Source organism: Lepus europaeus, chromosome 2 (assembly GCF_033115175.1).
Source record: "Lepus europaeus isolate LE1 chromosome 2, mLepTim1.pri, whole genome shotgun sequence".
NCBI classification, from domain to species: domain Eukaryota; kingdom Metazoa; phylum Chordata; class Mammalia; order Lagomorpha; family Leporidae; genus Lepus; species Lepus europaeus.
In genome coordinates, this window is record NC_084828.1 from 53,203,657 (window position 1) to 53,218,456 (window position 14,800).

A 14,800-nucleotide genomic window follows, 5' to 3' on the forward strand; every position below is an offset into this window, starting at 1 on the left:
CCCCCAGCTCTGCCCTTTTACCACACTGGCCCCAGCTTGCACTCTCTCGGCTCCTAACTGGGGTTCCAGCAGCGAGACCGGGCAGTACTGAGCAGGGGGAGTACAGGTGGGGACCTCTGGTATTCCTTGCAGTGATTCAGCGATTGACAGCTCACCGCAGGCCTCCGCTAGGGAAATCAGTGGGACTGGTTTCTCATTTGGGTTCACACGGGCCATATAGAGAGCCACTATCAAGAGGAAAAGGTAAAAGAGGTGCGACACTCAGGTTCTCCAGAGGAGAAGGGACAGGAGAAATTCATGCTTCCCAACGTCACTGCTTATTAACTACAGAGATTTTGTAAAGGGGCAAAGGATGGGAAGGGAAGAGGAATGGCACTCTTCCGACGCTGGTGGAAGCTGTGACGGGCTGAGAACCCGGTCCTCTCGCACTGCTGCCGCCTGCAGGGGAAGGACTTGCATCTGATGGAAAACACAAGTCAGGGCCCCATGAGTTACCTGCCCGGTCCCAGTACGGTAAGTCGTAAGTGCCTTCTGTTTTTTTCTTTCTGGAAAAATACAGAAAAACAGCGAGCCAACAGGGTGAATTCACTGGAAAGAAATCTCTGAAGCTGCAGCATAAACACCCAAGTTAATAATTAGTCAAGAGCATGCACTTCATTTGCTGATCTATTTCATTTGACTTTCCAGTGTGCCACCACCCAGGCTTATGAATCCTGGACTCAGTCAATTAACTATCATCTGGGATAGTTACCTTGTTATCCACCTATCAGTCACTCGTGAGGGATAAGGGAAATTGAAAAAGGCCAAGTCTGTATACTAAAAGACTGAATGAAATCGAAGTCTCAGCCTTGACATGGCAAATGACGCTAGGTTGGCTTTGGTTTCAAATACAAATTTCGCAAATCAATCAAATCACAAAATTTACAGAACTAAAAAAATCATCTTCTGGATTTCTGTTCTGCATTTTCTGCTCTTTTTTTCTGACTTGTTTCCTTGCTTTTAGGGTCCTTTGTCTCAGAGAGGGATAAAGTGCTTCACACTGATTTGTAGAGACTTAATTCCCCCCAGGATTAAGTCAATGCCATCATTAACAAGTGACAAGTGGCAAAAGGATTCTCCAGGCCTGGGCGGCAGTGTATTCTTGAAGATTCTCCCCTGCTCGGCCCTTAGTACTCTGATCTGTCCTCCCCAGGAGGAACTGCACGTCTCTCTGTTAGCAATCACTGCCTCTTACATGGAAAAAGTGAACGGAAGCCTGTAAATTTAATTAAAACTAGTGCTTTGTAAGATGAAAAGAAAGCAGAAATTGCTCTAGTTTACAGATGAAGACAAGACAGTTGAGTTATTTGCTCAAGATCACAAATGTGGCTTCCATGTAGGGCCTAAGCCATGTCCTTTTCATACTAGGAAACATTATTTTTCCAGTGAAAGATGATGTATGTTTTTATTAGACACCAAAGCCTTTAAAAGCTTCCTCACTTTTTAAAGGCTGGATGTGTTTATATTATTTCATTGTTTCAGAACACAGTAAGAAATCTATGGAAGAGATGGCAGGTGAGGAAGCTATTAATGAAAACTTGGAACAGACAAGAAATAAAATATGCTGTTTTATTACTTTTCCCCCTGAAAGCCCTCTAATTAATTTTAACAAAAACAATCTTTTCTAAAATACTGAAGGAAGATGCCTTATATGTGCAGGAGAACAAATTTCATGGTATGAATATTAGCCAAGGGTTGCACTATAAAGAATTTCATGTACTGAATCTCAAGTGACAAGACTTCTGGTTACTAATTCATTACCCACAAAGTGCTCTGAACAGTGTTTGGCGTGAGGTAAGGACTCAGTGAAGTTGCAGCTGTTTTTGTCATTCTCCACCTCTCCCCATCATTACTCCTTGTCATGAAGCCAATCACTAGCAGTTTCAACTACTTTCTAAACAGCAACTTCAAGTCTCTGGCTCGGATCTTGACTGCCGCCCATCAGGCGAGTTCTCCAAATGTTTCCTGGGAGTCTGGATGTCCACAGGGTCCTTTCAACATCATCCCAAACTATCCCGGGACTTCACTCCTGCCGCCCTTGCATTGACTCTACCTTTCCTGCTCCTGTGCTAGATTATGCTTTATATACTTTATTTATTATACAGTCTGAAATGGCAGGGGCCTGGTCCAAATCCCCACTCTACCATGCAAACCTCAGGCAAGTTACTAAAGCTGTGTCTCCCTTTCTTCTTCTGTGAGATGGGATTCTTAACAGTACTTGCTTTATTGGTTGTTCTGAACAGTTAGTGAATTAACACATGTATACAGAATAATATTTAGGATAATGTCTAAAGAATTTAGGATAATGCCTAAACAATATAGAATAATGCCTAAATCCAGCATTTAATTTTCTGTGAAGCTTGGCTAGCGCTGCTGTTGGACTTGTTGCTTCTCCTGCTGTTCAGCTGGATGAATGCACGAAATACTCTCCTCTTGAACCTCCCAAAGCCCTCGAGCCACTTCCTGGCTCTCTGTTCAGCTTCACTGACACTGAGTCTGGGATCTATGTGCTCCTCCAGTTTCCTCTGAGGCACACGTTCTGTAGGCAGGGCCACAGTGGACATTTCTGTGCACTGTATCCTTTCCTCATGTGTAAGTTTCAGGGTTCATCACTAGAATGGCCGCGTGTACTTCAACACTTGGCACAGGTTAAGAGCTAACTATTCAAATGTATATTGAAGGGCTTAACAAATGAAATCATTCTCTCTCTCCATCAAACCCGTCCCTCCTGCTGTTATCTCAACACATGAGATCACTACTGGTCTAACTGCACAAACTGGAAACTCAGATCCTTCCTTCTACGTTAGGAGACAAGTAGTCTCGCATCCTTTAGATGCTATGGTCAACCCCCCCCCCCCCCCCGCCACCATTCCTTCTCCCTTCCCCCTTCCCTAGAACTGCTGTGTTGTGCCACTGCCTGGTCTTAGTAGTTTTCTAACATATCTTGCTGCCTCTTCCAGTCTCTCTCTTTCAATCCACCCCAAACTCCTGCTGCTATCTTTCTACAATCACACGATATCATCACCCGCCTGCTTAGCAACTGATTTCCCCATCAATAAAATTAAATCTAAATATCACTCTCCAGAAAGCCCTTCCTGGTCTAGGCCCAGACTGGCTTTCTATGGGCACTTCTCAGGAATCTCCCACGCCAAGGCCACTTAGGGTGACTCACTTCTCTGCCTACATCCCACACCTCTGTGCCTTCCTTCACTCTAGCAATTCGCTCAGTCTGGGCTACTCTCTATTGCCAGAGTCTGAATGTGGATGTCTATAAAAGTCACAGCTGAAGTTCTAACCCTCTAATCCTGGTGGTAAGAGGAAGTGGGGCCTTTGGGAAGTGATGAGGTCATGAAGGCAGAGACGTCATGAATGGGATTAGTGTTTCTTTTCCGCCCCTCCCACCAAGGGAAGACTGAGCAAGGCAGCACCGTCTAGAAGCCAGAGAGTGAGCCCCCCAGACACAGAATCTGCCGTGTCTTGGTCTTGGACTTTTCGGCCTCCAGAACTCTAGGAAATGAGTTTCTGCTGCTGATCACGCCCCAAACTGATAGCACTTTCTTTCAGTAGCCCAGACGAGGACATCTACATTCTTGCACGCGGCTAACTCCAATTACTTTAAAGGCAACATGTGACAAACTCGAGGGTTTCCCTTTCATGATGAATTCTGGATGACACATGGTTCTCCTCAGTACTTCATAAATAACTCATCAAACCACATGACAGTTCCTTATTTTGTGTCAGCCAATCCTGCTAACTACTTTGGGGGAAAGGAATTATCTCATTCTCTTAGGAAATATTACCAAACACCTACTAGGGGTCAGACACTGTGCTTACTAATGTTCATATACCAATGTACAATGCTGAACCTGATACAATAAAGGTATTCAGTAACTGAAATGGAACTTACTCATTTTTAACAGGAATGAAAGGGTAATATTTGCAATTTTTTTTAACTTAGTGACTACTTTACTCTCATATCAAACAGGTGAACTGTATATAATTCATCTTCTATATTTAATGCTGTTTTACATTTGATAGCTTTGGAATACATCCGACCTTGCAACGAATGGGTGAACTGGTCATGTACTAACCTGTTTCGCCAATGCCAGGCACACACCAATATGAGGATGAGAGTAGTGAGGACCATGACAAGCACAGGGACAAGAACTGCAGCCAACGCTACATCTGAAGTCAAAAAAGAAAAACAAAAGTACATATTAATACCAAAGGCAAAAATCAAAGGAAAATTTACAAGGATTTAACTACATCTTCATGCAACACTCTTCTATTACAAAAAATACCTTGACTATTATTTGTGAAACAAAACCGAACTGGTAATGGCAGAAGCTTTCACAGATACTTGGATGTTCATTATATTCATTCCACCTGTCTACTGAATGGCCAGTGCTTTTTTTTTTTTTTTAAGGTTTATTTATTTTCTGAAAGGCAGAGATACAGAGAGGGAAGGAGGCAGAAGGAGAAGAGGAGGAGGGAGAGAGAGAAAAAGTGAGAATGAGAAAATCAATCTTCCATCCACTGGTTCACTCTCTAAATGGCTGCAATAGTTAGGGCTGGGCCAGGCTGAAGCCAGGAGCCAGAAGCTTTATCTGAGTCTCCCACAGGAGTGCAGGGGCCTGAAGCCTTGGGTCATCTTCCACTGCTTTCTCAGGTGCACAGTAGCAGGGGAGCTAGATTAGAAGTGGAGCAGCTGTGATGTGAACTGGTGTACATATGATATATTGGCACTGCAGGAAGAGGCTTAACTCTATGCCACAGTGCTGGCCCCGTCAGTGGTTTTAGTCACCAAAATAAAACTGAAGGAGAAATGATAAACTGGGGAAACATTTTCTGCACATGACGAAGGATGAATATATATCATAAAAATATTACAGAAAAAAGTATAACCACTAAACATTGTTAATAAATCTGAAAGTAAATTCTAATATATTTGTATTTAAAAATCTAAAAAATTATAATCTGTAAACTTTTAATGAGTACATTAATGCAGAGTACATTGTAAAATGTTTTAGTTTCTACCAAAAGTTCCTTTTTTTCCCTTTTTGCCATCAAGTTTCCTATTCAGAAATTTAACAAATAATTGGGGTGGGGGTGGGGAAAATTTTGGTTCCTGCTATGATTTGAGTGTTTCTAAAAATTTCTAAGAATCAGACTCAATGCACTTAGTTAGCAGGGAAAAAATAATCACAAGAGGATACCTACAGCATAGCTGCCAGCTCTAAATATTGAAAGGACAATTCCACGTGGCACCTGAGAATGGAATTCAGATCAACACACTCAGCCTTTTCCCCAAGGAAGGAAGGAAGTCAAATTTTTTGGCTATACGTGGAAAAAAATACAGTTGGAAGACATGAAACTGAGGAAATAGTCCTGAAAACTTAAGTTAGAAACAACAAAATCCTACTAGGTAATGGGTGTCCATTTTTGCACCTGCATACCTTTGGTTACATTTGGAGTTACCGTGGTATTTTTGATATCAGGAGTAGCAGTGGTTTGTTCTGTCTCTGCAGGTAATTCATTGCTACTTCGAGGTTGGAGTGGTTGAGTAAATTTGGGGGCACGACCTTGAAAAAAATTTAAGAACTCTTTATTCTTTTATCTGCACCAACTTCAGATGGCTGTTTTATAATGCTTTTAATGTATTTCTGATTACAAATCCAGGCAATACCAGATTCTCACATTAAAAAGGAGGCATTACCTTTGGCTATTTTTGGAGGCAATGTGGTGTTTTTGAGGTCATTGCTGTTCCGAGGAGGTGGAGGTTGAGTAAGTTTTGGAGGTCGACCTTGAAAAATGGTTTACAGACATTTACATTCTGCTTTTAAAAATCATGTTACAGATGGTGATGCCAAATGTCTTCTGCATTTCCTTACCAATGTAATTCTGCAGAGTTCTTATAACCCTTACAGAGATAAATATTCTACTCCACATTAAATGCACAAATAGACCAGGCATTCTGTTTTTAAATTAAAGGAGACAAATGGTGACAAGAATGATGTTGACTCCAAAGTTATAAAGATGGCACCACAATTTGATATTACGCTCAACTGAACTGGCCAATATTTTTTTTTTTTAATCAGGAAATTGTTTTATTGGACTATGTATCAATCATCACTTATAAATTTGCTAGCCAATATTTCTGAAGGCCTGTCAAGCGCTGCTAGTTTGGGGGATAACAGAAACCAGCTTATTAATATACTCTGTAATATCGGTCAAAATTATTTCTACTTTTAATTTCTTCAAAGTTAGGCACTTTTTGGCTAATGTTGCTGTTATAATCTTTGGTTCTTATTTGAAAAAAATAGTATAGCCCATGAGAACTGATTAAAAATTATGATTGAAGCTAGATTTGGAGAGCAGTTTCTCACAAATGATGCTATTTCTTTTTCTTCAGCTTATTTTGAAAACCATTCTGACTGCAACTTTGGTTAGGGTAGCTTTTCTTAAAATGTCCTTTAAGAAGATATCTCAACTAGAATTTTAACACGAAAACACATTATTATCAATTACTTCCTCTGAGAACAACAAAACCATTTTAAATTCACAATCCAGTCTAAACAACATGTCTTAAACACACTGTCTCTTTACCTTTAGGAATAAACTGACATCCAAGCAACTCCATTTTCATGGCAATTTTCTGCTGCCACTGGGTAGGATTCACTCTAATAAAACGTGCAATAATTGGTGGCAAAAAGTTATTACGTACATCCTGGTGATAATCTTTGTTTCCTTGAAATATCTATAAAAAAAACAAAAAAATGGTACTTTACATCAATAGAGATGAAGGTTAATCATTCCACTTAAACATGGCTTTGTTTTTGCTCTGGGCCTTAAATAACATTTGTAAAGTACTACAACAACTAGAATTAATATCTAAGAAATATTAATCACAACTGGGAAAAGCTATTAAGAAGCTGTATATTCTTTATTAAAAATTTATAAAAGGAAAATACTGAGTATAGAAATGTTGATGATTTAGGAATTTATCAAGAGTGCTAACTTGGCAATCTGGGAAAAAGATTTCAACTGCAGTGAGAGAGTTTACTGTATTTATAAATCAACTCTGGTCTTGTGGAATTGACAAACTACTTCGATGTATTCACTTTATTTTCAAAGTGAAACACCCTTCATCATACAAGGTCTTAGAGGAAATGCTTTGCTCATTTACTTTTCATAGTTTTTTCAATAAAGACAGAAAGTGAACATATACTAAACACATAACAGATACATGTCTCCACCTACTGGATGAACTGCATAAGACAGTCCCCACATTACAAATCTCCATGTTCTCTACTTGTTGCTGTGTAAATCAGAACAGAGACTGTTTTTTAAGTGTTTTCCCCCCAACGAAACCTTTTATTTAAGGAATACAAATTTTTTAAGTACAACTTGAGGAATATGGTGATTCTTCCCACCATACCCACCCTCCCACCCCTCTTCCTTCTCTCTCTCCTTCGCAGTCCGACTCATTCTCCATTAAGATTTTCAATTAACTTTGTACACAGAAGACCAACTCTATACTAAGTAAAGATTTCAACAATTTACACACACACACACACACACATCTGAGAACCAGTTTTACAGTTAACTCTCATAATACAACTCACTGAGGACAGAAGTCCTGCATGGGAAGTAAGTGCACAGTGACTCCTGTTGTTCATTTAACAATTAACACTCTTATGTGTGACTTCAGTGACCACCCAAGGCTCTTGACATGAGCTGCCTAGGCTATGGAAGCCTTTTGAATCCACGAACTCTGTCAGTATTTAGACAAGGCCATAAGTAAAGCGGAAGTTCTCTCCTTCCTTCAAAGAAAAGTACATCCTTCTTTGATGGCCACTTCTTTTGCTGGGTCTCACAGAGATCCTTCATGTAGAACATTTTTGCCACAGTGTCCTGGCTTTCCATGCCTGAAATGCTCCCATGGGCTTTTCAGCCAGACCAGGATGCCTTAAAGGACAGATTCTGAGGTCAGAGTGGTACTTAAAGCGACTGTCATTCTATGAGTCTGCCTTGTGAACTGCTTCCAATGTTGGAACATTCTCTCCTTTTTAATTCTATCTATTGTTATTACCAGACACTTGATCCTATTTATATGATCACTCTAATATTTAATCCTATATGCTCACTTTACCATTTAATATGATCATTTTAACACTTAAGATGGCATTTTTACCACCCAGCTTAATGGGATTTTGGGGTCCCATGGCAAGTTTTTAAAATGTATCCTTAAAAGTAAGTCTGTAACAATGTATGCAGAACTATCCATCTTTATAAGCTAGAAGAGAGACTTTGAAACACTGCCCTGTGCCTAGTAATGTTCATAACTACATACCAACAAACAGTAAACCTTGGGTAAAACTATATTTCAAGTGACTACCTACCTCATTCCTTAAACTATCTCATTCCTCCAACTATTTCAAGCAAACAATAATATCTTACACTAGACTAGCTCAATTATTTGCAAAGCATTTTCATGTAATTAAGTCAGATGCTCCTGATGACAACATAGGCAGGGCACAGGAAACTGTGACTCAGAAAATACACAGCTAGTTGATGATGTGAGTGACTTGAATCTGGGCCTGCTGGCTTAAGAACAGTACTCCACACAGCTAGAGTGCCCTACTTGTTCTCTCAGTCCAAATCAACCAGCTTCTAAAGGCCATTTATAAGTAGATACTTGCCTAAAATCAAAGTAGGTTGTTTTTTTTTTTTTAAATAAAAATCAACTGAGAACAATTAAATGTTTAATTCCTTAATCAAGTTATCTTTAAATTTTATGGTTACTTCTTCGTGGTTGATTCATGTGGCATTAGGTTATAAACCTCAAAAGATGTGTTAATATCCTTCACATTCTAAAAGTTATGCTTTGAAGTTATAAAAATTTCCACACTAACAAGCTTCCCTGGTTTTTAAGATATTACTCTGAAATTAAATAAATGTATTTTTGTGGTTTTATTATATTAATAGAACAGAAACAATAGTGAAATATCATTTTAGGACTTAAGAAAACTATTATTAAGGTCTTCCTATACTTTACTAAAATTGAGTGAAAAACATTTGTCATAGTTGAGCCATACCTGTATACAGAGAGGTTTGCAAGGTGTCATGAGTATAAAAATGAACATGTAAGTCAATCCCAACTTTCAGGGAACTTAGATTCAATTGGATATCAGCACACACAAATACGGCATAATATTAGAAAGACATATATGCCGGCGCCGTGGCTCAGTAGGCTAATCCTCTGCCTTGTGGCGCCGGCACACCAGGTTCTAGTCCCGGTCGGGGCACCGATCCTGTTCCGGTTGCCCCTCTTCCAGGCCAGCTCTCTGCTGTGGCCAGGGAGTGCAGTGGAGGATGGCCCAAGTTCTTGGGCCCTGCACCCAATGGGAGACCAGGAGAAGCACCTGGCTCCTGCCATCGGATCAGCGCGGTGCGCCGGCCGCAGCAAGCCTATCGCGGCGGCCATTGGAGGGTGAACCAAGGGCAAAAAGGAAGACCTTTCTCTCTGTCTCCCTCTACTGTCCACTCTGCCTGTCAAAAAAAATTAAAAAAAAAAAAAAAAAAAAGAAAGACATTAGCAACAAGTAAAATCAATCAAAATCTATCTATAGATTTATACATATAGACATAGATTTAACTTGCTTTCCATATATACATGAACATATATAAATGTATATATGAATATTCTAAAAACAAAACTATTTAAAAGTCTCCATTTGTACACATGTGCACACACACATCCATGTGCAAGCTTAGAAAAGCTGTGATAATGAATTCACCAGTTACTAAAGTTAGGGGTAAATGACAGAGCAGATGGATAAATGTTAAGTGAAGGAATATTATTTCACATAATTATGATTTCATATAATTCAATATCAGGACTTTCTGCCCATTAACAGGGACTGCACTTATCTTGTAGCCTTAAACATCTGAAAAGCTGGATAAAATCCATGACACAATGGTTCTCAGAGAATGGACAACTCAAAGTATAGGGCAATCATCAGTGAAACAAGGGACCACATGAGGTTGGCCTTACTATATAGCTCCAGTACAACCTGGAGAGAGTGGGCAGATCACAGTTCGGGGAAAGGGGCCCCTGACAAAGCCTGGTGGTCTCACTGAGTGGAGGAGACACAGACCAGAGATCGAAAGGCCAATGAGGCATCTAGAATTTGTAAGGCAGGATTCAGGAGTGAAGAGAAACAGAGTTAATTCCAGGATAAGAAGTTTCTCCTTAAGTCTTCAAGTGCATGTAAAGAAAAAAACTTATCAGGAAAAGAACCACTGGAAGGGGCCAACAGAACAATTCTTGGGGCAACACAGGACTTAGGAACACTTGACATCCCAACAGATAGAATGGGAAATCCTCATAATACATGGGACACTAGGTTGAGTATTTAGAAGAGAAAGGGTTCAGTGGTGGGGAAAAATTAGAATGAAAGCTTGCTCAGGACCTAATAATGCTTGAAAGCAAGCCTTGAAAACATCAAATTGTTTCCAAACACCTTAAAAGCATCCCAGATGAAAGCTCAAAGACATCTAAGGAAACAATAAAAACCCAGCACCACGTCATGTACAATCTACAATATTTGGTATCCAATCAAAAGTTACCAGGCATACAAAATGATTCATTATCAACCAATAAGCAAAGTCCCAGATATAACAGATGATAAAAATTGGTAGATAAGGACATTTAAAAAGCTGTATTCAGTATTTTTTCAGCAACAGAAAAAAGCATGTAAAGGGGAGACATAGAAGGCATGTTCACATATGAAAATCTAAAGGGGAAAAGCACAACACCTAGGATAAAAATATACTCGTAATATTAACAGCTGATTAGACATCACAGAATATTGAAAGCAAACAAAAAAAACACAGAACTGTTCTCAACTAAAACATAAAGAGTGAAAAAAACTGAAGGAAAAAAGGTAAGAGCATCTGAAATGTTGAGACATCTTCAAGGATAATAGTTATAAAGTTAGATTTGGAAGGGGCAACATTTAAAGGAAAAAGTCTACTTTTTTAGAAGACTGATTCTGAATGTCAGAGTTACAAAGAGAGGGAGACACACACACATGGAGAGAGAGAGAGAGAGAGAGAGAACATGGAGAGAGAGAGAGAGAGAGAGAGAGAACACGGGGAGAGGGAGGGGGGAGAGAGAGAGAGACAGACAGACAGACAGAATATCTTCCATTTGCTGGTTCACTTCCCGGCCAGCCGCAACAGGTAGTGCTGGGCCAGGAGCCAGGAGCCTCATCCAGGTCTCCCAGGTGGGTTGTGGAGCACAGCATTTGCACCATCTTCTACTGTTTTTATCCAGACCATTAGCAGGGAGCGGGATAGGCAGTGGAGCACCTGGGACTTGAACTGGTGCCCGTATGGGATCATGGGAGGCAGCTTTATCTATTATGTATGCCACAGTGCTGGTTCCAAGCCAATACTTTTTTAAATTTGATGAAGAAAGAAGCTCAAAGAGCCCAAAGCAGAAGAAACATGAAGAAAACTATAGAAAAACACATCATCATAATCAAACTACTTAAAATAAACAATAAAAAAATCTCATAAGCAAAGAAAAAAAGATAAATTATTTATCAGGGAACAGAATTAAGGATAAGAATGGCAGAATTTTCACCAATGCAAGGCAGAAAACAATGGATCAATATATTTAATGTATGGAAAGAAAAAATAGTCAACCTAGAATTCTATACCCAGTGAAATTATCTTTCAAAAATGAAGGTAAAAAGGTCTTTTTCAGAAATATAATTCAATGCTGTTAGAAATCTATATAATATAGGCATTGGAGCTGGCGCTGTGGCATAGTGGGTAAAGCCGCCACTTGCAGTTGCGGGCATCCCATATGGGCACCAGTACGAGACCAGGCTACTCCAATTCTGATCTAGCTCTCTGCTATGGCCTGGGAAAGTAATACAAGATGGTCCAAGTCCTTGGGCCCCTGAACCCATGCGGGAGACCTGGAGGAGGTGCCTGGCTCCTGGCTTTTGACAGGTGCAGCTCCAGTCATTGCAGCCATCTGAGTTGTGACCCAGTGGATGGAAGACATCTCTCTCTGCTTCTGCTTCTCTGTAACACTTCCTTTCAAATAAATAAAATCTTTAAAATATATATAGACATAGGTAATTATTAAAATTTAATTCTATTTCACAAGTATAATAAATGTTACTGAAGAAACAGATGTACCAGGAGTAGAGTGGGCAGGTTTGGGGCATTAAGCAGAGGATGGTGACAGTGTGCTGTTCACTTCAACAGGCAGAGGGTTCATCAAAGACAAAGTTAATGTGATATCAAGTAGAAGACAGAAAAGAAGGCCGTGAGTAAGTACTTAGATCTCTATGAAATGGAGTCCCTGGAGACTTTTGAAGTAGATGATAAAAGTGGTAACTGAAGATATATTAGCAAATCATATGGATGATATAAAATGAAAATATTATATAATTGGAGCCAAAATCATACGGAAGACTCATGGAAAAAAACGTGTTCATAGTTTCAATTCTATGTGGGAGGTTATCTATTTTCCTTAGGGACAGGGACTTCTTCACTTAAAGATCCTTGTGGTGGGTCATGGACCAGGAGCCTGGGTGAATGGAATAAACAAATGGATGAAATTCATTCTGCTACCATCCACCCCTTACTGACAAGTCTGGCTCATTCTAGCATGTTCAGAGCTTTTTGCTAACAAGCACCAAAACGGATAGAGTTTTAGACCAATTTTATAATTAACTAACGCTACCTAAAATGACCAGAAGAGGGCAGTGTAAGACAAAACTATTGAATTTTCACACACCTTTACACTTTTGGCAAGGAGTCATTTTTGAACATACTTTTTAAAAACACCTCGATAATCATTTACCTTATCCTGTTCCACACCAGGCTCTCTATACACAGTCCATTTCTGCCCATCATCGCTGTACAGAATTTTATAGGCAGACACATAGTAATTGTGCTCCACCATAGTAGATCCAGTGGTTATAATGCCTGGGAATGAAGAGTTGTTCTCATCAGAACACATGGTCTAACTCAGCAGCCAAGCATAAACAACTGAGGGCATTGTTCAGACATTTCTGCCAGCAGCTCATTTCCGCACCTCTGTGCAAGTTTTCATCATCATGGCTTTGTGTTCTTGTAGAGATAGAAAGAGGTATGGGTGCACATAAGAAAGCACTATTGTGTTCTGGCAACTTGTGTTCATATCACTATAAAATATATTTTAATTCCTAAGAATAAATTTCCGGGAGTGAAAGATTAAAAATGATTATTGGTATTATTTTCAGTACCAAAGCAAAATAAATCTTTTAACAAAACCATTCCCAACCAATTATTCACACCATTTGCTAAGTTTCCCTAAATTAAATTTATGCTCAGCACATGTGGAGAATTAGTTATTTATAGCACTTAAAATGGACCCCATGAACATAAATTTCAATGACTCTAAGAGATGGTTATTTTGTGTGTTTCAAGACCACTTTTCACTGAAACACACCCTTGAAAGAATGAAAGTGAAAAACTATTAAGAATTAAATACCACCTCCTTTCCTCTGCCATGCTTTATAAAACTTTCTCCAGTGATATTAACACCAAGCAATAAAATTGGAAACCATGTAATTGAATTTTCCATGAAAATCTTAGATGTCAACAGGTTTGCAAGTAATAAGAGTATCATAAATGGTTCCAGGAAATTATGTTTCTTAACCTGTTATCTTCTTTTCCTTATTCAGATCTACTTGTAACCACTGATATTCATCAGTGGCAAAAGCAGCCCAAGGGGGTCCAGGTTTCTTCAGCCTGGCCTTTTCAGGTTTCCAGCTGTTCTCCTGCCCTGTGTGGTCAGTCCACTCCAGCACAGACGAGGCTGTTACTTGGGGATCAGCAATCACACCAGATTCCATCCCCAGTGTGCCATAACAACCTGAAACAAAGCAGAAAGTAAACTTGGTTTCTAGATATAAATTCAAAACTTAATGGACTTGCTCCTTGCAAGCTTTCTACTGCATCTTTAATTAACATGTGCTGTGCTAGTAAAACACTGTAATAGAAATTTCAATACCAGGACAGTGTTTCTTGGATGTTATATTTTTGTGTATCATTAGGAAACCTGTAAACATTCACCAATGAGCAAATGAGCAATAACTTTTAATTTAATGCAGGTACAAGATCCTCTCCCTGGGATACTCTTTCCAGATAAAAGAGTAACTCCTTACCCCACTTATCTCTTTCAGGGTTTGTTTATTTGTTACCTTCTCAGTGAGGTTTTTCCAGACCCTACTTAAAACTTCAAACCAGTACCCTTGCACGTCCTGTCTTCCTTCCTTGCCTATTCCCCTACATCTTCTTATCATGCTGTGAACAGTGTGCTATAGACAACAATTCATTTACTCATTGCTTGTCACTCTCACTACCAAAAGGTAAGTTCCAGGAAGGCAGGTGTTATATTGTTCACTGTCGAGTCACGAGCACCAGAACAGCGCCTAAGCAAGTAAGAGAAGTTACTCAGTAAATATTTCCTGTTCAGTTACTTCTTCCTATCAGTCATCTTTTCTAAGGAACCTTGCTTGCTTATATAATCTATCTACAATAGTATGAAACTCCCAATTTATTCTATTTTTTTAAGATTTATTTGAAAGGCAAAATGAGAGAGAGAGAGAGAGAGAGAGAGAGAGATAGGGATAGGTGAGGGATGGGGGACAGAATCTTCTATCTTCTGGTTCACTCCTCAAATGGATGC

General features: G+C 39.5%; 1 protein-coding gene across 2 annotated transcripts in view; it reads right to left on the bottom strand.

Moving 5' to 3' along the window:
* The window catches only part of DCBLD2 (discoidin, CUB and LCCL domain containing 2), a 94,413-nt gene that overhangs the window by 5,468 nt on the left and 74,145 nt on the right, over positions 1-14,800 (bottom strand). For both annotated transcript variants that reach the window (XM_062206776.1, XM_062206772.1), the window contains exons 8-14: positions 13,769-13,984; positions 12,929-13,053; positions 6,646-6,796; positions 5,756-5,842; positions 5,496-5,621; positions 4,131-4,224; positions 496-545 (exon numbers count right to left, since the gene is read on the bottom strand). In XM_062206776.1, the coding sequence (XP_062062760.1) occupies positions 496-545; positions 4,131-4,224; positions 5,496-5,621; positions 5,756-5,842; positions 6,646-6,796; positions 12,929-13,053; positions 13,769-13,984 (849 nt within the window). The remainder of the gene's footprint in view (positions 1-495; positions 546-4,130; positions 4,225-5,495; positions 5,622-5,755; positions 5,843-6,645; positions 6,797-12,928; positions 13,054-13,768; positions 13,985-14,800) is intronic.